At 44.8% G+C, this 27,812-nt stretch overlaps 1 protein-coding gene and 1 pseudogene across 8 annotated transcripts in view; both read right to left on the reverse strand.

Moving 5' to 3' along the window:
- Positions 1–4,052: 4,052 nt before the first annotated feature.
- On the reverse strand, positions 4,053–4,952 carry LOC117068279 (annotated as a pseudogene).
- Positions 4,953–16,216: 11,264 nt separating this feature from the next.
- Positions 16,217–27,812, reverse strand: part of GGT7 (gamma-glutamyltransferase 7) — a 28,376-nt gene continuing 16,780 nt past the window's right edge. For 2 of the 8 annotated variants that reach the window (XM_033186188.1, XM_033186190.1), the window contains exons 9-15: positions 27,411–27,538; positions 27,146–27,234; positions 24,403–24,552; positions 24,178–24,295; positions 23,272–23,409; positions 22,005–22,104; positions 16,217–16,992 (exon numbers count right to left, since the gene is read on the reverse strand). In XM_033186188.1, coding sequence (XP_033042079.1) covers positions 16,829–16,992; positions 22,005–22,104; positions 23,272–23,409; positions 24,178–24,295; positions 24,403–24,552; positions 27,146–27,234; positions 27,411–27,538 — 887 coding nt within the window. In that variant the 3' untranslated portion in view covers positions 16,217–16,828. Of the gene's footprint in view, positions 16,993–21,438; positions 21,883–22,004; positions 22,105–23,271; positions 23,410–24,177; positions 24,296–24,402; positions 24,553–27,145; positions 27,235–27,410; positions 27,539–27,812 lie in introns of those variants that run through there. The other 6 variants (XM_033186186.1, XM_033186191.1, XM_033186193.1 and 3 more) reach the window with 5 other exon arrangements.

Genomic DNA, 27,812 nt, shown 5'->3' on the forward strand with positions numbered 1-27,812 from the left:
ACTATGGACACAATAAGGAAGAAAACCTTATCCATCTTGTTTAACACTGTTTCCTCAGCACATAGCACAGCGCCTGGCACAGAGTAGGTGCTCAATAAGTATTTGCTGCGTTTGTGAATCCTAAGCACAATGCTAGGTACTGGGCCCAAGAGGGCAGAGAGGAGCAAAGGGAACCACAGGCAACCGCAACAGGGGGGCACCTTAGACCTTTGAGCCTATGAAATTAACACCAAAGAAATTTAAAATATCCTGGAAAAAAAACTTTTCTGAAGCTTTTTATTTTAACTTTTAAAAACTGAAATATAATTTATATACAATAAAATGAAAAAATATTACGTGTATATCTAATAATTTTTTTGCCTACATTCCTGTGTTACCAACACCTAGATCAAGTTATAGATCTATCAACTCAGAAAGTTCCCTTTTGTTCCCTTTTATATGTTCCCTTCCAATAAATACCTGCTCCCCCAAATGTAACCGTTATTCTGACTTCTAGCACCGTAGATTAACTTTGACAGTTCTTGATCTCCATAGAAACAGAACCATACAGTTTGTACTTTTGTGTTAGCCTGGAAATCTGACACAGCCAAAGAATGATTTTTTGGATAAAGATACAATGAATGAATGACTTGATTAATTTACCTGAAAGATTGAATGAAAAGCTCTGGCTACTTCCTCCTGTAGACACAGAGGTCCTGACAACAGCCAGCCCAGAGGCTGAGAAGACCTCATTGACATACTTCAAACCCACCAAGACTTCTAGAGGTAAGAAAGCTCTGGAAGATTCCAGAAACTCTGCAATAAGACTGGGTGCTACGGCTCACGCCTGTAATTCCAGCACTTTGGGAGGCCAAGGCAGGAGGATTGCTTGAGTCCAGGAGTTCGAGACCAGCCTAGGCAACATAGTAAGACTTCATCTCTACAAAAAATTAAAAAATTAGCTGGCCATGGTCATGTGTGCCCGTAATCCCAACTACTCATGAGACTGAGGTGGAAGGATCACTTGAGCCTGGGAATTGGAGGCTACAGTGAGCCAAGATCATATTACTGCTCTCCAGCCTGGGTGACAGAGTAAGACCCTGCCTCAAAAAAAAAAAAAAGGCAAAGGACTTGAATAGACATTTCTTCAAAGAAGATATACAAATGACTAATAAGCACGCAAAAAGATGTTCGATCTCTGTAGTCATTAAGGAAATGCAAATCAAAACCATAATGAGATACCACTTCATACCCATTTTATTTATTTATTTATTTATTTATTTATTTAGTCAGTTAGTTAGTTAGTTATTGAGACAGAATCTCTGTCGCCCAGCCTGGAGTGCAGTGGTGTGATCTCAGCTCACTGCAACCTCCGCCTCCCAGGTTCAAGCAATTCTTGTGCCTCAGCCTCTAAAGTAGCTGGAATTACAGGCGCTCGCCACCATGGCCAGCTAATTTTTGTATTTTTAGTAGAGACAGAGTTTCGCCATGTTGCCCAGGCTGGTCTCAAACTCCCCTGAGCTCAAGCAATCCGCCTGCCTCGGCCTCTCAATGTGTTAGGATTACAGGCATGAGCCACGGCGCCCAGCCGCTGTTATTTTTTTAAAAGGCAAAAAATAACAAGTTTTGGCAAGGATGTGGAGAAATTAGGACTTTTATGCATTGCTGGTGGGAATGTATTTTGTTTTTGTTCTTTGTTTTTCTTTGAGACAGAGTCTCGCTCTGTCATCCAGGCTGGAGTGCAGTGATGCAATCTCAGCTCACTGCAACCTCTGCCTCCCGGGTTTAATCAATTCTCATACCCCAGCCTCTAGAGTAGCTTGGATTACAGGCATGCGCCACCATGCCCAGCTAATCTTTGCATTTTTTGTAGAGACGAGGTTTCACGCTGTTGCCCAGGCTAGTCTCCAACTCCTGGGCTCAAGTGTTCCACCTGCCTTGGCCTCCCAAAATGCTGAGATTACAGGCATGAGCGACCACGCCCAGACAGGAATGTAAATTGATGCAGCCATGGTGGAAAACAGTTTGGCATTTCCTCAAAAAGTTAAACATAGGCGCCCCCATAATCCCAGCTACTTGGGAGGCTAGAGCAGGAGGATCACTTGAACCCAGGAGTTTGAGTCGAACCTGGGCAACATAGCAAGACCCAGTCTCAAGGAAAAAATAAGTTAAACATAGGATTACCCTATGAGCCAGTAATTCCACTTCTGGATATTTATCCAAAGTAAGTGAAATCACATTAGTACCACTGTACTCCAGCCTGGGTGACAGATGAGACCCTGTCTCAAAGTTTAAAAATAAATAAATAAACAAGCCAGATGTGGCAGCACATACCTGTGGTCCCAGCTACCCAGGAGGCTGAGGCGGGAGGATCAGTTGAGCCTAGGAGGTTGAGGCTGCAGTGAGCCATGTTTCCATTCCTGCATTCCTGCCTGGGTGATGGAGCAAACCCCTGTTTCAAAATAAAATTTAAAAAATAAAAAAGAAGTGAAAGCAGAGTTTCAAAGAGATATTTGTGCACCCCTGTTCAAAGCAGCGTGTTCACAATAACCAACATGTAGAAGCAACCCACATATCTATGGACAGTTAAATAGATAAGCAACATGTGGTCTATACATACAATGGAACATCGCTCAACCTTCATAAAGGAAGGAAATTCTGACACAACGTACAACATGGATGAACCTTGAAGACATTATGCTAAGTGAAATAAGTCAATCACAAAAGGACAAATATTGTATGATTCCTCCTATATGAGGTTCCTAAAGTAGCCAAATTCATAAAGACAGAAAGTAGAGTGGTTGCCAAGGGCTAGAGGGAGAGGGAATGGGAAGTCTGTGTTCAATGGGCATGAAGTTTCAGTTGGGGAAAACAAAAAAGTTCTGGAGGTAGATGGTGGTGATGGTTGCATGTGAATATACTTAATGCCACCGAATTATATGCTTAAAAATGGTTAAAATGGCAAATTTTATGTTATATATATTTTACCATACACACATACACAAAAGATTCCAGAGCCACTATCCTAATTTTTTCACCTTGTTGTCCCTGTCCTTAAGCCAAGGGTCATGGGTATTCCTGGGATCTGCAAGAATGCAAGATGCTGAGAAGACAGGGGCCCATTGGGCACCTGCAGATCCTGTAGGTAAAAATAGTAGGAGCCTAGGCAACACAAATACTTGTTGCCTGCAGGCAGGCAGCAAAGGAACAAAAACAGGCCATGAACTAGCAGATAGTATAGCATAATGATTACAATATTGGGCTCTGAAGCCGAAACACCCAAGTTCAGATTCTAGCTCTGCCATTTATTAGCTATGTGATCTTGGGCAAATCCAACTTCTATGTTATACAGATAAAGAAACTGCAACCAGGAGGAGATAAATGACTTGTCCAACAGGTCCAAAGTATTTTCTCCTTTATATTGTTTAAAAATCTTTACATGGCTTTTGTTTCGTTTTGTGTCCCCAGTAGACTGTAAGCTCCCCAAGGAAGCTATGTTTGTAATAGCATCACTTGAAATGTAACTTCTTTGTGCTTCAGTTGCCTCACCTGTGGGATGCAGAGAATAAGGGCTCCTACCCCATAAGGTTGTCAAGCATATTAATGAATTTATACCTAGAAATGTTTAGGAGAAACCTTAGTGCATATGATAGTCTCAACAAGCAATAGATTAAGAGAGGCTTCTGAAGAGGTGATCAGGCTATTTCATAAAATGTTTTGAGCAAGAAAAACAGTCCTAAAACATCCAGGATTGTTCTAGATTTGGACTAGAGTGAAGAAAATCAATTGTTCTTTGATAATTTGATTTGTATTTATTGGACTTCTACTTTCATGTATGTCTAAATAGGCTTAAGTTTTGCAGTGATAAGACTGACAGTGAATACTTCCATGATGTGTTTAAGAAAAACAGTAACAAAACAGGGGAAAAAAAGAAAGAACAAAACCACCTAGAAAGTGTCTACATTTTACTGTCTGCAGGGTTCATCACAACAGTGCCAAATGACAGACTTAACACATTTAGTTGGATGAATTTTGCCCTGAAGAAGGATATCACTTTTTTTTTGACAGTTTATTTATTCATCTACCTTCTCATCTTCCTCCTCATCTTCTTCATCTTCCTCTTCCATCTTTTCCCAGGCAACTTTAGCAGGACCTTTTGCACCACCCAACTTTCCTTTCGACTTATAGTCAGCAACATCCTTCTCATACTTCATCAGCTTTGCCACCTTAGTGACATAAGGCTGCTTTTCACTGTCATTTAAGTTCTTCCACATCTCACCCAGCTTTTTTGCCACATCTCCAGTAGAGATGCCGGGGTTTGTGGATTTCATCTTGGGGTGGAATTCTGAACAGAACAGGAAGAATCCAGACAGTGGCCTTTTGGGGGCATTAGGATCGTTCTTCTTGCCTCCCTTAGCTGGTCCATAATCCTTCATTTCTGTATCATAGTGCACTTTATCTGCCTTTGCCATTTAATCGAATTTAGACTTCTCTCTCTTCTTTTTTTTTTTTTCCCTGAGACAGAGTATTGCTCTTGTTGCCCAGGCTGGAGTGCAATGGCACGATCTCAGCTCACTGCAACCTCTGCCTCTTGGGTTCAAGCCATTCTCCTGCCTCAGCCTCCCCAGCAGCTGGGATTACAGGCACCCACCAATACGCCCAGCTAATTTTTTGTATTTTTAGTAGAGACGGGGTTTCACCATGTTGGCCAGGCTGGTCTCAAACTCCTTACCTCAGGTGATCCACCCACCTCACCCTCCCAAAGTGCTGAGATTACAGGCATAAGCTGCTGTGCCTGGCCTAGACTTATCTTTCCCAGACATTGTCTTCTACCTCTTAGAGCACTTTTTGGAAAATTCTGCAAAATTGACAGGGACCTCTGGGTTTTTCTTATGTTCTTCTCTGCACATCTGTACAAAGAAGGCAAAAGCAGACATCTTGCCCCTTGGTTTCCTGGGGTTACCATTAGCCATCCTGACTGTATTGTTCACTAGTCTTGAAGGATATCTCTTTTAAGTGGACACCATTCACATGATATTGTAATTTGTAAATTTATTATGATAATTTACCAGTAGATGGCAGTAAAATGCCTTGTTATTACAGAATCTGTTCATTGTAACAATTTTCAGACATATGGAAATAAAATGCCTTGAGAAGGGGGTCACTTCTGCTTTGCATAAAGACATACTACGGCGAGGCACAGTGGCTCATGCCTGTGAACCCAGCACTTTGGGAGGTGGAGGTAGGTGAATTGCATGAGTCCAGGAATTAAGAGACCAGCCAGGGCAACATGGCGAAACCCCATCTCTACAAAAAAATACAAAAATTAGCCAATCGTGGTGGTGCATCATGCCTGTAGCCCCAGCTCCATGTGAGGCTGAGATGGGAGGATCACTTGAGCCCAGGAAGCAGAGGTTGCAGTGAGCCAAGATCGCACCACTGCACTCCAGCCTGGATGACAGAGTGAGACTCCATCTCAAAAAAAAAAAAAAAAAAAAAAAAAGTAGGGGGCTTACTATGGGCAAGCCATGGCTTGCTCTTCAGGAAAAAAAAAAAAATTGAAAAAATAGAAGAAATAGAGTAATCATTACACAATTTTTAAAAAATGGAAGATTATCAAGTGACCACATACACACACACAAAGGTGGGGGTGGGGGAGAAAAATATCTGTTTTCAAAAATATTGTGAAATTGTAAAGCTTTTTATTAGAGTATAATATAAAGACATAAAAGTACAGAAATCATAAGTATAAAGCTTGATGAATTTCCACAAAGCCAACACACATGTCTAACAAGCACCCAAAACAAGAAATAGAACATTCAGCCCCAAAGAAGCCCCTTCTAGTCATTACCCACAGCCTCCAAGGGTAAACAGTATTTTGACTTCTAACTCCATAGATTAGTCTCACCAGGAGTTAAACTTATAGATTCATCTACATTGTTGCATGTAGTTGTAGCATGTTCATTTTCATTGCTGGGTAGCATCTCATTATTTATTTTTTATTTTTTTCAGACAGAGTCTTGCTCTGTCACCCAGGCTGGAGTGCAGTGTTGCAATCACAGGTCACTGCAGCCTTAACCTCTCAGGCGCAAGTAATCCTTCTGCCTCAGCCTCCCTAGTAGCTAGGACCACAGGTGCATGCCACCACACCACGCTAATTTTTGTATTTTTTGTAGAGACGGGGTTTCACCATGTTGCCCAGCTTGGTCTCAAACTCCTGGGCTCAAGTGATCCTCCCACCTCTGAGTGCTGAGATTACAGATGTGAGCCACCACGCCTGGCCAGCATTTTATTGTTTTAATACACCATAATTTATCCATTCTACTGTTAATGGGCATGCGGGTTTCCACTTAGGAGCCATTTTATTTTATTTTATTTTATTTTATTTTATTTTTTAGAGATGGAGTCTTGCTCTGTCGCCCAGGCTGGAGTGCAATAGTGCAATCTCGGCTTACTGAAACTTTTGCCTTCTGGATTCAGGCAATTCTCTGACCTCAGCCTCCCGTGTAGCTAGGACTACAGGTGTATGCCACCACGCCCGGTTAATTTCTTTTGTATTTTTTAGTAGAGACAAGATTTCACTGTGTTGCCCAGGCTGGTCTTGAACTCCTGAGCTCAGGCAATTTGCCTGCCTTGGCCTCCCAAAGTGCTAGGATTACAGGCATGAGCCACCACACCTGGTCAGAGCTTTTTTGTTTTGTTTTTCTTTTTTTTTTTTTTTTTTGAGATGGAGTTTTGCTCTTGTTGCCCAGACTGGAGTGCAATGGCATGATCTCCGCTCATTGCAACCTCCACCTCCTGGGTTCAAACAATTCCCCTACCTTAGCCTCCCAAGTAGGTTGGATCACAGGCACCCGCCACCGCGCCTGGCTAATTTTTTGTATTTTTAGTAGAGATGGGATTTCTCCATGGTGGTCAGCCTGGGCTCAAACTCCCGACCCCAGGTGATCCACCTGCCTTGGCCTCCCAAAGTGCTGGAATTACAGGCTTGAGCCACTGCACCCAGGCCAGAGTTATTTTAAATTTTACTACTATGAACATGCTTGTACATGTCTTTGGATGAACATGTGTACAATTTTTTGCTGGATAAAAACCTAGGACTAGGATTGCTGGATCATAGAGTTGCATTCAGCTCTTAGCTGATATTACCAAATCCTATGTCTTTTTTAAAACAGCTTTATTGACAGGCTGGGCGCGGTTACTCACGCCTGTAATCCAAGCACCTTTGCAGTCTGAGGCAGGTGGATCACCTGAGGTCAGGAGTTCAGACCAGCCTGGCCAACATGGTGAAACCTCATCTCTACTAAAAATACAAAGATTAGCTGGGCATGGTGGTGGGTGCCTGTAATCCCAGCTACTCAGGAGATTGAGGCAGGAGAATTGCTTGAACCTGGGAGGTGGAGGTTGCAGTTAGCTGAGATCCCGCCATTCCACTCCAGCCTGGGTGACAAGAGTGAAACTCTGTCTCAAAACAAAAAACAATTTTCCCGAACAAAACAAAAAAACAACTTTATTGAAATATAATTGACATACCATACAATTTACTCATTTAAAGTGTGTAATTCAGCCAGATATGTGGCTGAAGCTTGTGATCCCAGCACTCCAGGAGGCTGAGTCAGTCAGATCGCATATGTCCAGGAGTTCAAGACCAGCCTGGGTGACACGGTGAAACCCCATTTCTACCAAAAATACAAAAATTAGCTGAATGTGGTGGTGTATGCCTGCAGTCCCAGCTATTGTGGAGACTGAGGTGGGAGGATCGCTTGAGCCCAGGAGGCGGAGTTTGCAGTGAGCTGAGATTATGCTACTGTACTCCAGCCTGGGCGACAAAGCCAGACTCTGTCTAAAAAAAAAAAAAAAAAAAGTGTAATTCTGTGGTATTTAGTATAGTCACAGATATGTGCAACCGTCACCACAGTCAATTTTAGAACATTTTCATTGCCTCAGAAGAAACTCCATACTCTTTAGATATCTCCCTCTCCCCAACTCCCCCATTCCCTCAGCCCTAAGGAATCACCAGTTGACTTTCTGTCTCTATCAGTTTGCCTATTATGGATATTTCATATAAATGGAATCATATGTGACCTTTTAGCTTCTCTCACTTGGCACAATGTTTTCAAGGTTCATCCATATTGTAGCATGTATCAGTATCAGTACTTCATTCTTTTTCATAGCTGAATAATATAATACGTATTATTATATGAATATACCACATTTTGTTATCTTTTTGTCCATTGATGGATATTTGGGTTGTTTTTTACCTTTTGGGATTGTGAATAGTGCTGCTATGAACATTCATGTACACGTTTTTCTTTCAACACCTGTTTTCAGTGATTTGGGGTTTATGCCTGGGAATGGTGTTGCTGGGTCATTTGGTAATTCGGTTTGTCTTATTAAAGAAATGCCAAACTGTTTTCCATAGCTGCTATACCATTTTACATTTCTACCAATAATGTATGAAGACTCTAGTTTTTCACATTCTGAGCAACACTTGTTATTTCCTTTTTCAAAAATTATTGTTGTAGGGTCACAGTGGCTCACACCTGTAATCCCAGCACTTTGTGTGGCTGAGGCAGGAGGACTGCTTGAGGCCAGGAGTTTGAGACCAGCCTGAGCCACACAGTAAGACTCTATCTCTATTTAAATAAAAGATTAAAAAAATTTTTAATAAATAAAAAATAAAAATAATATTTATGGCCAGTCTAATTGTTGTGAAGTGGTATCTCATGGTGTTCTTGACCTGTTTTAATCTACATTTCCTTAGTGATTATGATATTCAGCATCTTATCATAGACTTATCTTTGAAGAAATGTCTGTTGAAACCCAGGCACGGTGGCTCACACCTGTAATCCCAGCACTTTGGGAGGCCAAGATGGGAGGATTGCTTGAGTCCAGGAGTTCGAGACCAGGCTGGGCAACATGGCAAAACCCCATCTGTACAAAAAATGCAAAAATTAGCTGGGCGTGGTGACATGTACCTGTAGTCCCAGCTACAAAGGGCACTGAGGTGGGAGAATCTCTTGAACCTGAGAGGTGCAGGTAGCAGTGAGCCAAGATGGTGCCAGTGCACTCTATCCTGGGTGACAGAGTGAGACTCTGTCTCAGAAAAAAAAAAAGAAGTGTCTTTTTTTTGTTTTGTTTTGTTTTGAGGCGGGGCTTCACTCCTATCACTCAGGCTGGAGTACAATAGCACGAGATCAATTCACTGCAGCCTTGATCTCCTGGGTTCAAGGGATCTTCCTGCCTCAGCCTCCCGAGTAGCTGGTACTACAGGCACGTGCCACTGCACCCAATTAATTTTTTATATTTTTGGTATATACGGGGTTTCACTATTTTGCCTAGGCTGGTCTTGAACTCCTGGACTCGAGTGATCTGCCCGCCTTGGCCTCCCAAAGTATTGGGATCACAGGCATGAGCCACTGTGCCCTGCCAAGAAATGTCTATTGAAGTCCTTTACCCATATTTTAATTGAGTTGTTTGTCTTTATGTTGTTGAACTCTAAGTGTTTTTAATATATTCTGGGTACTATATAAAGTACTCAGATCAGATATATGATGGCAAATATTTTTCGCACTTTTGGACTGTCTTTTCACTCAATATTGTCCTTTTATGTACAAAACTTTTTAATTTCGATGAAGTCCAATTATCTATGTTTGCTTTTGTCACTGTGCTTTCGGTGCCATATCTAAGAAACCATTGCCAAATTCAAGGTATGAGGATTTACCCCTATGTTTCCTTCTAAGAGTTTTCTAAGAGTTTTATAGTTTTAACTCTTATATTTGGGTCTTTGATCCATTTTGAGTTTTTTGTATGTGGTGTGAAGTAAGGTTCAAACTTCATTTCGTGTGTGTGTGTATGTTAAAGAGAATATTCCTTCTTCATTGAATGATCTTGGCATGCTAGTTGAGATCAATTGGCTGTAGATATATTGATTTATTTCTGGATTATCAATTATGTTCCATTGATATGTTTATCCTTATACCTACCACACTGTTTTGATTACTTTGTAGTAAGTTTTAAAATCGGGAAATGTGTGTTCTCCAACATTGTTCTTTTTCAAGATTGTTTTGGCTATTCTGAGTCCCTTACAATTAATTCCATATGAACTTTAGGATCATCCATATTCATTTCTGCAAAAAAGTGCTGCTGGAATTTCAATACAGATTGCATTGAATCTGTAGATCAATTGGGAAGTATTGGCATCTTAACAAAATTGAATCTTTCGATTCATAAACACAGAATGTCTTTACATTTATTTAGGTCTCCTTTCATTTCTTTCAACAATGTTTTGTAGTTTTAAGTTTTATACTTCTTTTATAAAATTTATTCCTAAATATTTTATTCTTTTTGATGCTTCAGTAAATGGAATTTTCTTTCTTTTTTCTTTTTCTTTTTTTGTTTAAGGGTCTCACTCTAATGCCCAGGCTAGAGTGCAGTGACGCCATCTTGGTTCACTGCAACCCACCTCCTGGCCTCAACCTATTCTCTCACCTCAGCCTCCTGAGGAGCTGGGACTACAGGCACACACCACCACTGTCAGTTAATTTTTGTAGAGACAAAGTTTCACCATGTTGCCCAGGCTGGTCTCCAACTCCTAGGCTCCAGCAATCCTCCAGCCTCAGCCTCCCAAAGTGTTGCAATTCCGGGTGGGAGCCACTGTGCCTGGCCAGAATTGTTTTCTTCATTTCATTTACAGGTTGTTTATTGCAAGTGTACAAAAACTTTATACTGATTTTATACTGATCTTGTATTAGTAATCTTGCTGAACTCCTTTGTTAGCTGTCATTGTTTTCATTGATTTATTAGGATTTTCTGTGGACAAGATCATGCCATCTGCAAATAAAAAGTTTTACTTTTTACTTTCCAATCTGGAGGCCTTTTATTTCTGTATCTTGCCTAACTGCCCTGACTAAAACATCCAGTACAATATTGAATAGAAGTAGCAAGAATGGGTATGCTCTAATCTTAGTGAGAAAGCATCCAATCTTTAACTATTAACTATGATGTTAACTGGGGGTTTTTCATATTTGCCTTTTATCATGTTGAGGAAGTTCTCTTCTATTCCTAGTTTGCTGAGTGTTTTTTGTTTGTTTGTTATCATGAAGGGGTGTTGGATTTTGTCAGATGCCTTTTCTGCATCTATTGAGATGACCATGTGGTTTTTGTTTTTTATTCTACCAAAAAATATAATGCAATACTTGAGTTTTGAATAGTAAACCAAGCTTGAATTTCTGGAATGTATCGCATCGAGGCAGTGTATACTTCTTTTTATATGTTGTTGGCTAGTATTTTGTTGAGTATTTTTGCATCCATGTTCATAAAAGAATATTGGTCTGTAGTTTTCTTATTATGTTTGTTGGATTTTAATTTCAAGGTAAAACTAGTCTCAGAATAAACTAGAAGGCGTTTCTTCCTCTTCTATTTATGGAAAGTTTTTTTTTTTTTTTTTTTTTTTTTTTTTTTTGAGGCGGAGTCTCGCTCTGTCGCCGGGACTGGAGTGCAGTGGCCAGATCTCAGCTCACTGCAAGCTCCGCCTCCCAGGTTCACGCCATTCTCCTGCCTCAGCCTCCCGAGTAGCTGAGACTACAGGCGCCCGCCACCTCGCCCGGCTAGTTTTTGTATTTTTAGTAGAGACGGGGTTTCACCGTGTTAGCCAGGATGGTCTCGATCTCCTGACCTCGTGATCCGCCCGTCTCGGCCTCCCAAAGTGCTGGGATTACAGGCTTGAGCCACCGCGCCCGGCCGGAAAGTTTTTTTATAGAATTGGTATTAATTTTTTAAATGTTTTGTAGAAGTCACTAGTGAGGTCATCTGAGACCTGGGCTTTTCTTTGTAAGTAGTTTGCTTTTTAGTATATATTACTAATCTCTTTATTTGTTATACATCTCCTCAGATTGTCTATTTCTTCTTGAGTCAGTTTTGGTATGTGTCTTTCTAGGAAATTTTACGTTTCATCTAAGTTATCTGATTTATTAACGTACAATTGTTCATAGTATTTCTTTACAATCCTTTTGTATTTCTGTAAGATTGTAAGTACTGTCCCATCTTTAATTTCTGATTCTAGTAATTTGAGTCTTCTTTTTTTCTTGATCAATCTAGGATGGGTTTGTCAATTTTATTGATTTTTTCAAAGATCCAGGGTTTGATTTTATTGATTTTCTCTATTGTTTTTCTATTCTCTATTTCGCTAATCTCTGCTCCAATCTACCCAGTTTATCGTATTTTGGTATGGCAGCCCAAATGAACTAAGACACTCTGTCACTTGAAAGACAGCCTGGGAGAGTTGGTATGACTACAGGCATGGCTTAAGCACCTAAAGATATCAGGACAAGGATCACCCAAACATCCATCAAAAGGAAACTAGTTAAACCCTTCAGTGAATTACGATGCATTATTATAAATAATGAAGTGGATCCATATATATTAACAGGGGAAAATGCCCATGCTATATTGGTAAATTTTTTAAAAAGGAAATTATAGACAGTGTGAGAATATAGTGCCATTTTTACTTTTTAAACAGAATATATGTTAATGTACAGAAAAAAGTTGGAGGAATGTGTATTAAATTATTGATAGTGAGATTTTTGGAAAGTTTGGATTTTGAGGGGGTGGATTACAGATATACATTATATATCTATAAAGTGTTTGATATTTGAAAAACTGTTACATCCGCAATCCAATAAAATAATTTTTTTTTTTTTTTTTTTTTTTGAGACGGAGTCTCGCTCTGTCGCCCAGGCTGGAGCGCAGTGGCCGGATCTCAGCTCACTGCAAGCTCCGCCTCCCGGGTTTACGCCATTCTCCTGCCTCAGCCTCCCGAGTAGCTGGGACTACAGGCGCCCGACACCTCGCCCGGCTAGTTTTTGTATTTTTAGTAGAGACGGGGTTTCACCGTGTTAGCCAGGATGGTCTCGATCTCCTGACCTCGTGATCCGCCCGTCTCGGCCTCCCAAAGTGCTGGGATTACAGGCTTGAGCCACCGCGCCCTGCCCCAATAAAATAATTTAAACATTTTTAAGGAAGTGGCCAGGCACAGTGGCTCATGCCTATAATCCCAGCACTTTGGAAGGCCAAGGCAGGAGAATCACTTGAGGCCAGGAGTTCAAGATCAGCCTGGGCTGTTAGTGAGACCCTTGTTTCTACAAAAATGAAAAATCAGCCAGGTGTGGTTGTGTATGCCTGTAGTCCCAGCCACTTGGGAGACCAAGGCAGGAGGATTGCTTGACCAAGAAAGTCGAGGCTACAGTGAACAGGGATTGTACCACTGCACTCCAGCCTGGGTGGCAGAGTAAGACCCTGTCTCTAAAAAAATAAAAAGAAAGTAAAGAAAGGAAAGAAGGAAGGGGAGGGAAGGGAAGGGAAAGAAGGGGAAAGGAAGGGAGGGAAGGAAGGAAGAAAGAGAAAGAAGGAAAGAGAAAGAGAAAGAGAGAGTGAGACAGAGGGGAAGGGAAGGGGAGGGGGAAGGGAGAGGGAGGAGGGGAGGGGGAAGGGAGAGGGAGGAGGGGAGGGGGAAGGGAAGGGAGAGGGAAGGGAGAGGGAAGGGAGAGGGAAGGGAAACATAGTCTATGGAGTCAAACAGATTGCTTTTGAATCATGGATCTGTGAAAGCAGGGGAAGGAAAGAAGGGAGAAAAGAAAAGATAGGCCGGGCGCGGTGGCTCAAGCCTGTAATCCCAGCACTTTGGGAGGCCGAGACGGGCGGATCACGAGGTCAGGAGATCGAGACCATCCCGGCTAACACAGTGAAACCCCGTCTCTACTAAAAAATACAAAAAACTAGCCGGGCGAGGTGGCGGGCGCCTGTAGTCCCAGCTACTCAGGAGGCTGATGCAGGAGAATGGCATGAACCCGGGAGGCAGAGCTTACGGTGAGCTGAGATCCGGCCACTGCACTCCAGCCCGGGCGACAGAGCGAGACTCCGTCTCAAAAAAAAAAAAAAGAAAAGAAAAGAAAAGATAAAAGAGAAAGGTAGGAAGGAAGGAAAGGAAAAGAAGAGAGAAAGAGAGACACAGTCTATGGAGTCAAACAGATTGCTTTTGAATCATGCATCTGCCAACTACCAGCTGGGTGATCTCTGGTACGTTACTTCATGTTTCTCATGTCACAATTTTTTCATCAATAAAACGGGGAATTAATACCAGCCTCATAAGAATGATCTACCTACCTCACCAGTTTCATCTCATCCCATCATCCCCTCGGGGTGCTCTAGTGTAGGGGTCAGCACACTACTGCTCTTATGGCAGTAAGGGTCTATTTCTAGAAAATAAAGTTCTGGCTGGGTGAGGTGGCTCACACTTATAGTCCCAGCGCTTTGGGAGGCCGAGGTGGGCGGATCACGAGGTCAGGAAATCAAGACCATCCTGGCTAACATGGTGAAACCCTGTCTCTACTAAAAAGACACAGAAAAAAAAAAAAAAATTAACCAGGCTTGGTGGCAGGCGCCTGTAGTCCCAGCTATTTTGGTAGGCTGAGGCAGAAGAATGGCGTGAACCCGGGAGGCGGAGCTTGCAGATCACACCACTGCACTCCAGTCTGGGTGACAGAGCGAGACTCCGTCTGAAAAGAAAAGAAAAGAAAAGAAAAGGAAGAGTTCTATTGGAACACATCCACAGCCATCAGGATGTTGTCTTACACATTATCTATGGCTGCTTTTGCACTTCAGCAACAAAGTTGAGTAATTACTACAGGAACCATATGACCTACAAAGCCTGAAATACTTACTCTCTGGCCCTTTGTAGGAAAACTCTGCCAACCCCTGCTCTAGGAAGAATATATAGGCCTTCTTCCACCTCCTAAAACATGACACATTCCTTCTCACCACAATACCTTTGAACATACTGTTCCCTTTGCTAGAATGACATTTCCATATCCCATATCTAATCCTTTCCTGTCAATCCTATTCATCCTCATGACCTTCTCAGGGAGGCTTTTGCCGATCCTCAAACTAGATTAACTTTCTTCTTTTTTTTTTTTTTGAGACGGAGTCTTGCTCTGTCGCCCAGGCTGGAGTGCAGTGGCCGGATCTCAGCTCACTGCAAGCTCCGCCTCCCGGGTTTACGCCATTCTCCTGCCTCAGCCTCCCGAGTAGCTGGGACTACAGGTGCCTGCCACCTCGCCCGGCTAGTTTTTTGTATTTGTTAGTAGAGACAGGGTTTCGTGTTAGCCAGGATGGTCTCGATCTCCTGACCTCGTGATCTGCCCGTCTCGGCCTCCCAAAGTGCTGGGATTGCAAGTTTGAGCCACCGCACCCGGCCTAGATTAACTTTCTTGATATACATTCTCTTAGTATCCCTCATAGAGCTTATTGTGATGGCAATTATCCGAATTATCTGTGCTCTTATTTCTTTAACGTTTGACTGCCGCTATAGACTGCAAACCCATTAAAAAATGTCTTGGCCAGGCGCGGTGGCTAATGTCTGTAATCCCAGCACTTTGGGAGGCTAAGGTGGGCAGATCACCTGAGATTGGGAGTTTGAGGCCAGGCTGACCAACATGGTGAAACCCATCTCTACCAAAAATACCAAATTAACCAGGCATAGTGGTGCATGCCTGTAATCCCAGCTACTCGGGAGGCTGAGGCAGGAGAATCACTTGAACCAGGGAGGCGGAGGTTGTGGTGAGCCGAGATCACGCCATTGCACTCCAGCCTGGGCAACAAGCGCAAAACTCTGTCGCGCAAAAAAAAAAAAAAAAAAAAGCCTATCTTGTTCAGTGCTGAATCTCTAGTGCCTAACAAAGTACCTGGAGGTACAAAGTAGACGGAGGCATGAATGATATTATCTATAAAAGCTACTTATTGTCTGATATATACTATATGACATATACTTTATAACAAATAGTTCAACTAATAGGTGTGGAATTGGTTAAGAGCACAAATTCTGGGGTTGGACATGCTGAGATGAACCCCAGTTCTTCCATTTAATAGATGAAGATGAAGAACCTTAGACAAGTCCCTTAACCTCTTTTGGCCTGTTTCCCATCTGTAAAATGGCAATAATATTAGTACCTACTTTGTGAGGCTTGTAATAAAGATTAGATGCTATCTACTATAGTTATTACTGTTATGAATTATTATTATTATTGGTGCATGTCTTAGCTGGACAGCAGATATTATTATGAGTCCTTCAACGTTGACTCCAGGTTACTCTGGAGTCAGTTACTGGGACAGGGTGAGTCGAGGTCTCCTCTCCCACTCCCACTCTCAACCCAGTTAAATATAAATTAAACCAGAGCCATAGTTAAGCAACATTCTTTCTTTAATTCCCCTTTGCAAATGGAAGCCCCTGAGCTTGTCCCCACCCCCACCCCTACCCCATACCCTGGGGACCCCCAGATGCAAGGCCCCCACCTCAACCTGGTGGGAAAAGAGGAGCAACCCCTCCCTATAATGGCCCATTAAAAAATTCCTAGTCATTTAAGAAATGAGGCTGGGAATAGGAGAAAGGAATTAGAAGACAAGGCCCAGGTCAGGCCAGTCTGAAGACGTTGGGGTTGTGAGACCCTTGAGAAGGATTTGCAAGCACATCCCTAAGCTCAGGGCCAGCATGGCTGAAGGAGGGGAGGTGACACATAGACAGTCTGATTCCTCAAGGTCCTGCCTGCCTGGTTGTGGATGCTGACACTCGTCACCATCATCATCACCATCACCACCACCACCACCACCACCACCACCACCAGCGGCCTCCTGATGGAGAATTTTCCAGTTACTCTGGGATTGGGTTTGCTAAGCATCCCCTCTGGCCCCTGATCTGGGGCATCCGTGGGGTCCCCCTGAGACCAAACCTGGGAGAAGGAGGGACTCTGGGAACATGCAAAGTGGGGGAGCAGAGACCCCGCCCCACCCCGCTGCTCTACAGGATGGTGGCTCCAGCTGCATCTGGGCTCCGAGGGTCCTTAACAGCGATGATGAAGTTGTTGGTCCTTCGGCTGCCATGGACCCAGGATAAGACATCTACTTTCTCCACGTGGTGACCCCTGGCTTCCAGGAACTCAATCTCTTCCTCTGTGAACTCACCTGAAAAACCATCCCCGACATACACACATTCAGAATGTACAGAGCACTAGTTCAAGAGTCCTACAGTCAGACCTGAGTCTTCGTCCTGGCTGCTCCACCCCAGAGCTGTATGACCTTGGACAAATCACTTTACCTTGCTGAGCCTCAGTTTCCTCATGTATAAATAGGGATTATATGAGAACATGAAGTTGCAGGGACTAACAGAGATAATGCACACACAGCACTGAACCTTGCATACAGTAAGTGATCAATAATATACAGTCATTCTTAATAGTGAAAACAGGACAGGCCGGGCACAGTGGCTCAAGCCTGTAATCCCAGCACTTTGGGAGGCCGCGACGGGCAGATCACGAGGTCAGGAGATCGAGACCATCCTGGCTAACACGGTGAAACCCCGTCTCTACTAAAAAATACAAAAAACTAGCTGGGCGAGGTGGCGGGCGCCTGTAGTCCCAGCTACTCGGGAGGCTGAGGCAGGAGAATGGTGTAAGCCCAGGAGGCGGAGCTTGCAGTGAGCTGAGATCCGGCCACTGCACTCCAGCCTGGGTGACAGAGCCAGACTCCGTCTCAAAAAAAAAAAAAAAAAAAAAAAAAAACAGGACAGGCCAGGTGCAGTGGCTCATGCCTGTAATCCAGCACTTTGGGAGGATCATTTGAGCCCAGGAGTTTGAGACTAGCCTGGGCAATATAAGAATACCCCATCTCTGCAGAAAATTTAAAAATTAGCTAAGGTTGGTGGTACATGCCTGTAGTCCCAGCTACTCAGAAGGCTAAGATAGGAGGATCGCTTGACCCTGGGAGGCACAAGTTGCAGTAAAGTAAGCTGAGATTGCACCACTGCACTCCAGTATGGGCAACAGAGCAAAACCCTGTCTCAAAAAAAAAAAAAAAAAAAAAAGAAAAGAACGGAAGGAAGGGAGGGAGGAAGGAAAAAAAAGAAAAAGGGGCTTTGTGGATCTTCATCTTCACCTGCCAAAGTCAAGCTGCCATCATTACTTGCCAGGATTCCTGCATAATCCACTAACTCGTCTCCCTGCTTCCAGCCCTCTCTTCCTTCCTTACTGGTCTCCCTGCTTCCAGCCCTCCCTCCCTTCCTTCCTTCCTTTTTTTTTTTTTGAGGCGGAGTGTTGCTCTTGTTGCCCAGGCTGGAGTGCAATGACACGATTTTGGCTCACCGCAACCTCTGCCTCCCGGGTTCAAGCGATTCTCCTGCCTCAGCCTCCCCAGTAGCTGGGATAACAGGCATGAGCCACCATGCCCGGCTAATTTTCTATTTTTTTTAAGTAGAGACGGGGTTTCTTCTTGTTGGTCAGGCTGGTCTCGAACTCCCGAGCTCAGGTGATCTGCCCACCTCGGCCTCCCAAAGTGCTTGGATTACAGGCGTGAGCCACCAGGCCGGCCCCCTGCTGTTCAAACAGCAGCCAAGGGGATCCTTTTAAACCATTAGTCAGACCTTGTCACTTCCCCTGCTCAAAGCCCTCCAACAGCTTCAACGGCTTTTAGAATAAAATCCAAAGTCCTTACCAAGGTGCCTCTAAGCCCAACATTGTTTGGGACCTTGCTCCCTCTCTAAATTCCTTCCCTCATTTCCTTCTATTCCTCTCCTTGCTTAACTGTATTCCAGCCATATTGGCCTCCTTGCTGTCCCTTTAGAAGGTCAAACATATTTCTACTTCAATGCCTTTGTACTTCCTGTTCTTTCTGTCTGGAATGCTCTCCTAGAAAGTCACACTGCTGGCCCTCTTACTTCAGTCCAGTCTTTGGACCTCTTCAAGAATTTCCTCCACCATTACCTAAAACAGCAGTCCCTACCATCTTTACCTTGTTTGGTTTTCTTCCAAAGTACTTACTGCTACCTGTATTTGTTTATTTATTTACTGTGTCTCCCTCCAGTAGATTATAAGCTTTTTGAAGGTAGGAACGTTGTCTTGTTTGCTATTGATCCCCAGTGCAGGGTCAGTACATAGTAAATATTGAGCAGATACTTACTAGATAGATGAACAAATCCCCATCCTGTTGGATAAGTTCAGGCCCTCATCATCTCTTGCCTGGGCCATATCATATGTCCCTGACTTAAATTCTCCTCCCCTCAATCTACCTCCCCTAAATAAGACAAATCAGGTCATGTGTCTCCCCTTCTCAATTGGATAATCTTAAGGCTGACCTCCGTGATAAGCCCTGTAACTCCACATCATATCGCTTCTCAATAAAGATCTAGTCTTCTTCTTTCCCTAATACGAAGGCTTTAGGCAGCTCTTGCGATGAAGACCCAATCTTCAATAGCATTAAATCACTGAATCGAAAATCTATGTCCTTTGTGGTTTACTTTCAATCCTTTTGATTATGGCAAGGAACAAGTTTCAGTCTGCTCTCTAACGCTTCCTAATCTCCTTTTTTTTTTTTTTTTTTTGAGACGGAGTCTCGCTCTCGCCCAGGCTGGAGTGCAGTGGCCGGATCTCAGCTCACTGCAAGCTCCGCCTCCCGGGTTTTACGCCATTCTCCTGCCTCAGCCTCCCGAGTAGCTGGGACCACAGGCGCCCGCCACCTCGCCCGGCTAGTTTTTTGTATTTTTTAGTGGAGACGGGGTTTCACCTTGATAGCCAGGATGGTCTCGATCTCCTGACCTCGTGATCCGCCTGTCTCGGCCTCCCAAAGTGCTGGGATTACAGGCTTGAGCCACCGCGCCCAGCCCCTAATCTCCTTTAATGGAGAAAGCAGTCTCAGAGCCTTCCATGGGCAACAATATTTAACTAAAAACTACACGTATCTATTTGTGTAGCTAACAAATAGATGGTAGCTATTTATCATCTATTTGTGGCAAATGATGTCATTTTTCCATTTGTGATTATAATATAAGGTCTATTTTAAAAATACATTTAGGGCCAGGCGTGGTGGCTCACGCCTGTAAATCTAGCACTTTGGAAGGCAGAGGCAGGTAGATTACTTGAGGTCAGGAGTTCGAGACCAGCCTGGCCAACATGGGGAAACCCCATCTCTACAAAAATGCAAAAATTAGCCGGCTGTGGTGGCATGTGCACCTGTAATCCCAGCTGCTAGGGAGGCTGAGGCATGAGAATCGCCTGAACCCAGGAGGCGGAGGTTGAAGTGAGCTGAGATCGCACCACTGTACTCTAGCCTGGGTGACAGAGTGAGACTCTATCTCAAAAAAAAAAATAAAGTAAAATACATTTAGGCTAAAAAGGAAGTTCATTTATAGAGACATGTTATATATATAATGGTTTAGATGGTGTGCAAATGTGGCAAAAGTCACAAAGGTGCTGGGTAAATTCAGAACTCTGGGAAACAACAGCTAGCCTCCCGACTGCTGAGTCATTCGTTCTGGTTTTTGCCTAGGCTGTTCCTCCTGTCCAGAATGTCCTTTACCTCCACATGCCAAATTCCTACTCATACTTCAAGGCCCAGCTACTTGTTGCCTCCTCCATAAAGCCTCCCCAGGGCCTCAGGTGGATGAACTTTCTCTTCACCAGGCCCCCACTCCTTATGCCTCCATCTTACACTAAGGCCCTGAAGGGAGGACTAGGCTGAGCCCAAATAACTTAGCAGAGAGCCTCACGTCCAACAGAGACCAGCAGATATTTGTTGAACAAAATTCAGTTTCAAGGACGTGGCCTTGTCATCTATCAGCTGGGATCCAAGTGTCGCTGGCTAACTACAGGATGTGATTGTTGAAGATCGCAGTCTCTGCTTCTAACGTGATTCAGTCCAGCAGATATCAAGAGCTGTGCGGTAAAGAATAGAGTCTTTGGTATCAGCCAGGTGTATGTCCTAATTGAAGTTCTGCCACTTAGTGGTTGATCTTTGACTAGTTTATAACTTCTGTGAGCCTCAGTTTCTTCCTCTATAGAATGGAGATAATAATATTGATAAGGCAAGGACTGTGTCTCAATCAATTCTGTATCTTTTGGACTAGTGTCATATTAATATATTGTTATAATAAAAACTCTTCAAAGGTGCACACACTTTCCTGTTTATAAAATTCAGCTGTGCCAAAATTAAGCCCTTAGGTGAAAGTCCATCTCCTCACCATAAGGTCCATGATCTGGCGCCTGCCTGCCGGCCTCTCTGATCTAATTTCATTCTTGCTTACTTTGGTCTCTTTTTTATTCCTCGAACCAGCAAGCCCATTCCTGCCCTGAGTCCTTTGTACTTGCTCCCCTGACCTACACAGCTCTGCACCAGTTCTTTGTACAGTGGGCTCTCTCTTACTCTTTTTTTTTTTTTTTTTTAAGGAGATAGGGTCTCACTCTGTTACCTAGGCTGTAGGGCAGTGGCGTGATCTCGGCTCACTGTAACCTCTGCCTCCCTGGTTCAGGCAATTCTCCTGCTTCAGCCTCGCGAGTAGCTAGAACCACAGGCACACACCATGCCTGGCTAATTTAAAAACTTTATAGAGACAGGGGTCTCACTATGTTACCCAGGCTGCTCTTGAACTCCTGGCCTCAAGCGATCCTCCCACCTCAGCCTGAGATTATAGGTCTGAGCCACTGCACCCAGTTTCTTTCTCACTCTTTAGATCTCAGCTTAAATATCACCAAAGAGAAGTCTTGCTTGATCATTGAGTCAGTCCTATTATGTCACCCTGCTCTGACTGTTGGCAGAGCACTTATATGTCTCATATTTCTTTGATGACATTTTCCTGTTTGCCTGTAAATGCAGTCTCCCCAGCACTTAGGATGATGCCTAGAAAACAGTAGGTGTTCAATACAAACTGTTGAGTAAATGAAGGTTTGAAGAATGAACAACTGTGTCTTATTTTACAAATGAGAAAACTGAGGCTCAGAGTTGAGACATGGATTTCCCAAGGCCACACAACCAGGAAATGGCAAGACTGGTTCCAATCCCCAGATCGTCCACTGCTCCAATAGGAATCTGCCAAATAAAACAAAACTTCACTGGCAGTTGGTGCTGGTTGAGGCATAGGCACCCTTGGGAAGAATCCTTTCTCTACTGGTCCCTGTGCCCACCCCACGAGATCTCTCCTCTGCACTCACTGTCCACCTGCAGGAGGTTGGACTGCAGGTCCGGGTGCAGGCGGCCGCGGGCCAGGCTGTCACTCAGGTTCTGGTTCAAGGTCAGGACATTCAGCAGAACCTGTGGTAGCCAAGGAACAGAAAACTCAGGGCTGTCCCAGGGTGATGGTCTGGATTCCTCAACTCCCACCCTTGGTCCAGGCTCCTTAATCTTGAGAACTCTTACACTGGGTGTCATCTGAGCCTCCTAACAGCCCTGGAAGACAGGCAGGCCTGTGATGACTGTTCCCATTTCACAGAGAGGGAAAGTGAAGGCCAGCAAGAGAAATGACTTACTCCAGAGTTTAGAGGAAGCCAGGGAAGATACACCACTAGAACCAAGTCTCCTTTATCTAACCCAGGGCTCCCTTTTTTTCTCTATGGATAGGGCAAGGTTAATAGCTAGGGGTGGTCTAGGGCACAATGTGGGTGCCTTTAACTTAGTGGTTAGGAGTGTGCATAGGCTCTGGAACCAAACTGCCTCCCCACTCTTTCTAGCTGAAAGTACTTGACCTAATGTCTTAACCTCTCTGGGCTTCAGTTTCCTTATCTATAAAATAGAAATAAGGATTCTCCCCAGAACTGGGAAGGTTAAAATGGTTAACACACATAACACAGTGCCCAGCACTTACTACGAACTCTTCAAATGTTAGCTATGTTATTACTTCCATTTTAAAGATGAGGACACTGAGGTTCAGAGTTGTTAAGTGAATGTTCCAGCATCACATGGTTACAAATTGGTAGCACTTGGCCTGGAACCCAGGCGTGTCTGATTCCAGAACTCAAGATCGTTAACTCACCACCTACCAGAATAGGTGCCTAGCATATATATCAGGTTCTCAAGACATTCAAGGAGCCATTCTGAGATGTTCTGGAGAGAAGCAGGCCCTTCCTTTCAAATCCCACCCTAAACAGGCCTGGTTGTCTATTCAGATGCTGGGTAGAGGTATAATGGGACTTAAGGTTAACAGAACCTAGGCCACCTAGATGCTAACCCCACTTTTCAATCTACTGACCCTGCCATTTCGCCTGCAACCGGGAAAGACAGGAAGCACTGGGATTCCATTTTCACTAAGAAACTCAGAGCAGCCCGTGTCCACGTTGCCCAGGATGCACCTGGCACAAAGCAGCCTCAGCCCATGTTTGCTGCATGAGGAATGGAAACAAGCCACAGATACGACAGGCATCTGCAGTCTAGGCCACAGTTTGGCTCCCGGCTGAAAAAGGCCAACCATGGCATAAACCTCACCTGGGTCAGGCCGCTGAGGCCCCGGGCAGCTCCATTGGCCCCCAGAGAGAGGTAGGTTCCACAGAGCCCCTCCGCGGGTCGGACCACTGTGGGCAGCAGGAAAGAGAGTGGCCGCTTCCCTGGCTGCACTGAGTTCTCCTGTTGTTAGAAGACAGAGACCACAAGGGGGAGGTGGGGTAGGACAAGACCAGGAAAGGGCCACTCCACAACCCTTCCAACTGCTCTCCCTCTTTCACATCTTCCACAGACCCAGTTTTCCTGGGAGACTGGTCCCTTCCCAGACAACAGTTTGCTGTCTGTGAAATGGGTAGGGTGCCTGGATGGGTGGAGTGGATGGGGTATAAGTGGATCCACTGAGCTATGAGGCTGCTATGGATCACAGGAGAAAGGACCAAGCCAAGAAAGATGGCAATGGGGAAGAACAGGATAACCCCACCCTGATCATCTCTATATGTCTTTGCCCTGCTGGGACCCCAGATTGTGGGGCATAAGAGTGCTTTTAACTGGATAAAAATTATTAAATCCTTCCTCCTTGGGTCCCTCTTTGGTGCCCAGACATAGGGCTGAGCCCCATCAGCTCAAGCTCACATCGTCACAGACCACTAGTGCTGGAAAGTGCCCAAAACATCAAATCGGAGCCAAAACCCTCATTCTACAGGTGAAGAAATTGCCCAGAGAGGGCAAGATCTTCATGAGGTCACACAGTTAAGACAGTGACAGAATGGGACAAGAGTTCTTCAGACCCACCAGGCTCCATGTTCCAGACTTAGCAGGGCTAGGGATGAGGTGAACTTCTTCTTTAGGCTTCCTTATACTAGAAGATTCGGGAGAAAGGGGCAGCCATGCCACTGCACCTCCTACCTATAGGCCTTAGGGTCCCCAGGGAAGCGGGGAAGCAAATCTTACCAGGCTGGGTGCAGAGTGGTTAGCTGTCCGGTTGGGCCAGGAGAAGTCTAGCATCTGGCTGTTGAGCAGGATCCCCGAGGGGGTGATAAGGCCGCTGCCAAAGGGCTGGTTCAGGGAGCTGGTGGCCAAGGTGGAGTCGGGTGAGCCCTTCACCTCTACCCAGCCCCCACGCCCTCTTGGTTCAGAGGATCCCTTGTTCCAGGTTCTGAGTCTGAGCTGGCATACCTAACCATGGCCACAATGAAGTCATCAGGTCCCATGATCAGCACCTGGGCAGCCGTGGGCGCTCCGTCTAGTTCATAGACAGGCAGGAGTGGGGCAGGGGCTGCCTGGGAGTCATTGATATGGCCCCGGAGGTAGGCGGCCTCCACCTTGCTGAAAAGACAAGGGGTGGGAGATGAACAAACAACAGGCTCTCTATACACCTCACCTACCTCACTTTTGTGGTGTTTGTGTAATTATTTGATGAAATCTACCTCCCTCACTGTACTACTAGAACTATGAGTGCAGAAGCTCATTAATTGCACATAAGAAATACCCAGAAAATAGCTGTTGAATGAATTTATTTAGGTATTATTTAGATTCTTTTCTGGAACCAACTTTTAATTTATTTAATGTTTAAATCAAGAGCCTTTTAGTTATCTGACTTTACTTCTTAATCCTTTCTATAAAAGTGCCTGGTGCATAATGGATGATCAGAAAATATTTGTTTTGAATTAACAAACTGGATTCATTTAGACTAATGTTTGTAGTCTAAAGTTTTATTAAGAGTTTAGTTGGGGGAGGATTTTGTATACGAGGATCTTTTTTTTTTTTTTTTTTTTTTGAGATGGAGTCTCGCTCTGTTGCCCAGGCTGGAGTGCAGTGGCCGGATCTCAGCTCACTGCAAGCTCCGCCTCCCAGGTTTTACGCCATTCTGCCTCAGCCTCCCGAGTAGCTGGGACTACAGGTGCCCGCCACCTTGCCCGGCTAGTTTTTTGTATTTTTAGTAGAGACAGGGTTTCACCGTGTTAGCCAGGATGGTCTCGATCTCCTGACCTCGTGATCCGCCCGTCGCGGCCTCCCAAAGTGCTGGGATTACAGGCTTGAGCCACCGCGCCTGGCCTTTTTTTTTTTTTTTTATGAGACAGCCTTTGCTGTCAGCCAGGCTGGAGCACAGTGGTGCTATCTCAGCTCACTGCAACCTCTGCTTCCCAGGTTCAAGTGATTCTCCTGCCTCAGCCTCCCGAATACCTGGTATTGCAGGCACCTGCCACCACACTTGGCTAATTTTTTTTGTATTTTTAGTAGAGACAGGGTTTCGCCATGTTGGCCAGGCTGGTCTTGAACTCCTGACCTCAATTGATCCACTCACCTCGGCCTCCCAAAGTGCTGGGATTACAGGCGTGAGCCACCATGTCCAGCCAGGATCTTTACTTTCTATTAGAATTTTTTCCCAAGGCACAGAGTAAGTGCTCAATAACTATTTACTGGATGAACTGGTTGAATAGATTTCATATAGGCGTATGTATGTGTGTTTTAGAGCAAAGTTTGCATTGATCTTAGAAACAACATGTAATGCTCCAGACTTTTATAAATTCAACTGAGGCAGGAGGCTGAGGCAGAAGAATTGCTTAAACCCAGGAGGCGGAGGTTGCAGTGAGCCGAGATCATGCCCCTGCACTCCAGCCTGGGTGACAGAGCAAGACTCCGTCTTTTATTTTTTTTTTATTTTTGAGACGGAGTCTCGCTCTGTCGCCCAGGCTGGAGTGCAGTGGCCGGATCTCAGCTCACTGCAAGCTCCGCCTCCCGGGTTTACGCCATTCTCCCGCCTCAGCCTCCCGAGTAGCTGGGACTACAGGCGCCCACCACCTCGCCCGGCTAGTTTTTTGTTTTTTTTTAGTAGAGACGGGGTTTCACCGTATTAGCCAGGATGGTCTCGATCTCCTGACCTCGTGATCCGCCCGTCTTGGCCTCCCAAAGTGCTGGGATTACAGGCTTGAGCCACCACGCCCGGCCAACTCCGTCTTAAAAAAAAAAAAAAAATTCAACTGAGGGTTTCTTACCTAATAACTATGTGTTGGGTTATCCATAGTCGATTAGAGAATAAGTTACCAAAAATTACTTGAAGACAGTTATCCAATTTTCAACCAAAAAAAGCTTTACATGTATGATTTTGTTTAGTCCTCACCACAACCTCACAAGGTTGATACCATCATTGTCAAGCCCCCTTGTAGAAACTGAGATTTAGAGAGTTTAAATTACTTGCCCAAGGCTGCACAGCTAGCAAAGGGTAAAGCTGGAATTTGAACGGAGGCAGTCTCACCAGAGCCCACAACCTACTATTACGTTATGTTGCTAATGAAGCTGTATTCCCACCACCTTCAGTATTTGCTTGGAGACTGTTTTTTTTTTTTTTGGAGACAAAGTCTCACTCTGTCACCCAGGCTGGAGTGCAGTGGCATGGTCTCAGCTCACTGCAACTTCTGCTTCCCTGGTTCAAGTGATTCTCCTGCCTCAGCCTCCCAAGTAGCTGGGACTACAGGCATGGGCCACCACGCCCAGCTAATTTTTGTAGCAGAGACAGGGTTTTACTATGTTGGTCAGGCTGGTCTCAAACTCCTGACCTCAGGTGATCCATCCGCCTTGGCCTCCCAAAGTACTGGGATTACAGGTGTGAGCCACTGCACCCGGCCTCTGTTTGGTATTGAGCTTTCTTTTCCTACTCAAAAGGAGGAGCAGATGGACTCCTATAGGTGCTACGCTAGCCTCAAAAAAATGTAAGAGCCACATGAAGTAGGCCAACTCACTGTGCTGACAGGAAAGGTGAGGTGTACGGAGAAGACCCAGTGTCATGTTGTGAGTTGGAGCTGAGCTGAAATTGACTTAGGATTTCAGGCCTTTATTGCTACACCAGCTGCTTTTCAACTGACCCTTTCCCCACACCCACCACTGCCTCTGCAGTCCCCAGGTCCTGCCCAAGACCCACCTGAGCATGTCATCCATGCTCTCAGTGATGGTAGAATCATAGATGGGATCTCCCAGTCTGCTGGCCAGGGCTAACGCAATCTTCAGGGTCTGAAAATACAGAGGGGATATGGAAGAGGCTGCCAGACCCCTCCCAGCACCCACACCCAGTGGATTTTTGTGTGTGAGAAAACTTGGAGGTGATTTAGTCCTGCCCTGTGGCAGTACCCAATCTCCCCACTCCTAATATCCCTAAATCCAGGGAAAGGCAGAGGGGCCAGCCTTACCTCTGCCACCCAGTGAAGAGCCTGTTCTCGGGACACCAGGCTGGTGAGATTGAAGCCCTCCAGGATGTTGAGAGCACTGATGAGGGCAGGGCCCGTGTGCGGCGGTGGGGGACTAAGAACCAGGTGGCCTGAAAGGACAGGAAGTGAACGATGGCAGGGTAGGGGTCAAGGCACCTTCACATCCCATCTCCACATCCCACCATCACACACACTGATACCACTGCGCTGAACCCCCTCGCCAGATGGGGAAACTGAAGCACTGAGAGGCAAAGAGACCCATTCAGGTTCACATGGCAAGTCAAGGGCAGGGCCAGGACTTGAACTCAGAACACTGGTCTTCAGTTTCCTCTGCCATTTGAGAAAACTAAGGCTCAAGAGGGCTGTGGCTTGCCCAGAGTCACA

Source organism: Trachypithecus francoisi, unplaced genomic scaffold (genome assembly GCF_009764315.1).
Source record: "Trachypithecus francoisi isolate TF-2019V2 unplaced genomic scaffold, Tfra_2.0 Lachesis_group21, whole genome shotgun sequence".
In the NCBI taxonomy this organism is placed as follows: Eukaryota; Metazoa; Chordata; class Mammalia; order Primates; family Cercopithecidae; genus Trachypithecus; species Trachypithecus francoisi.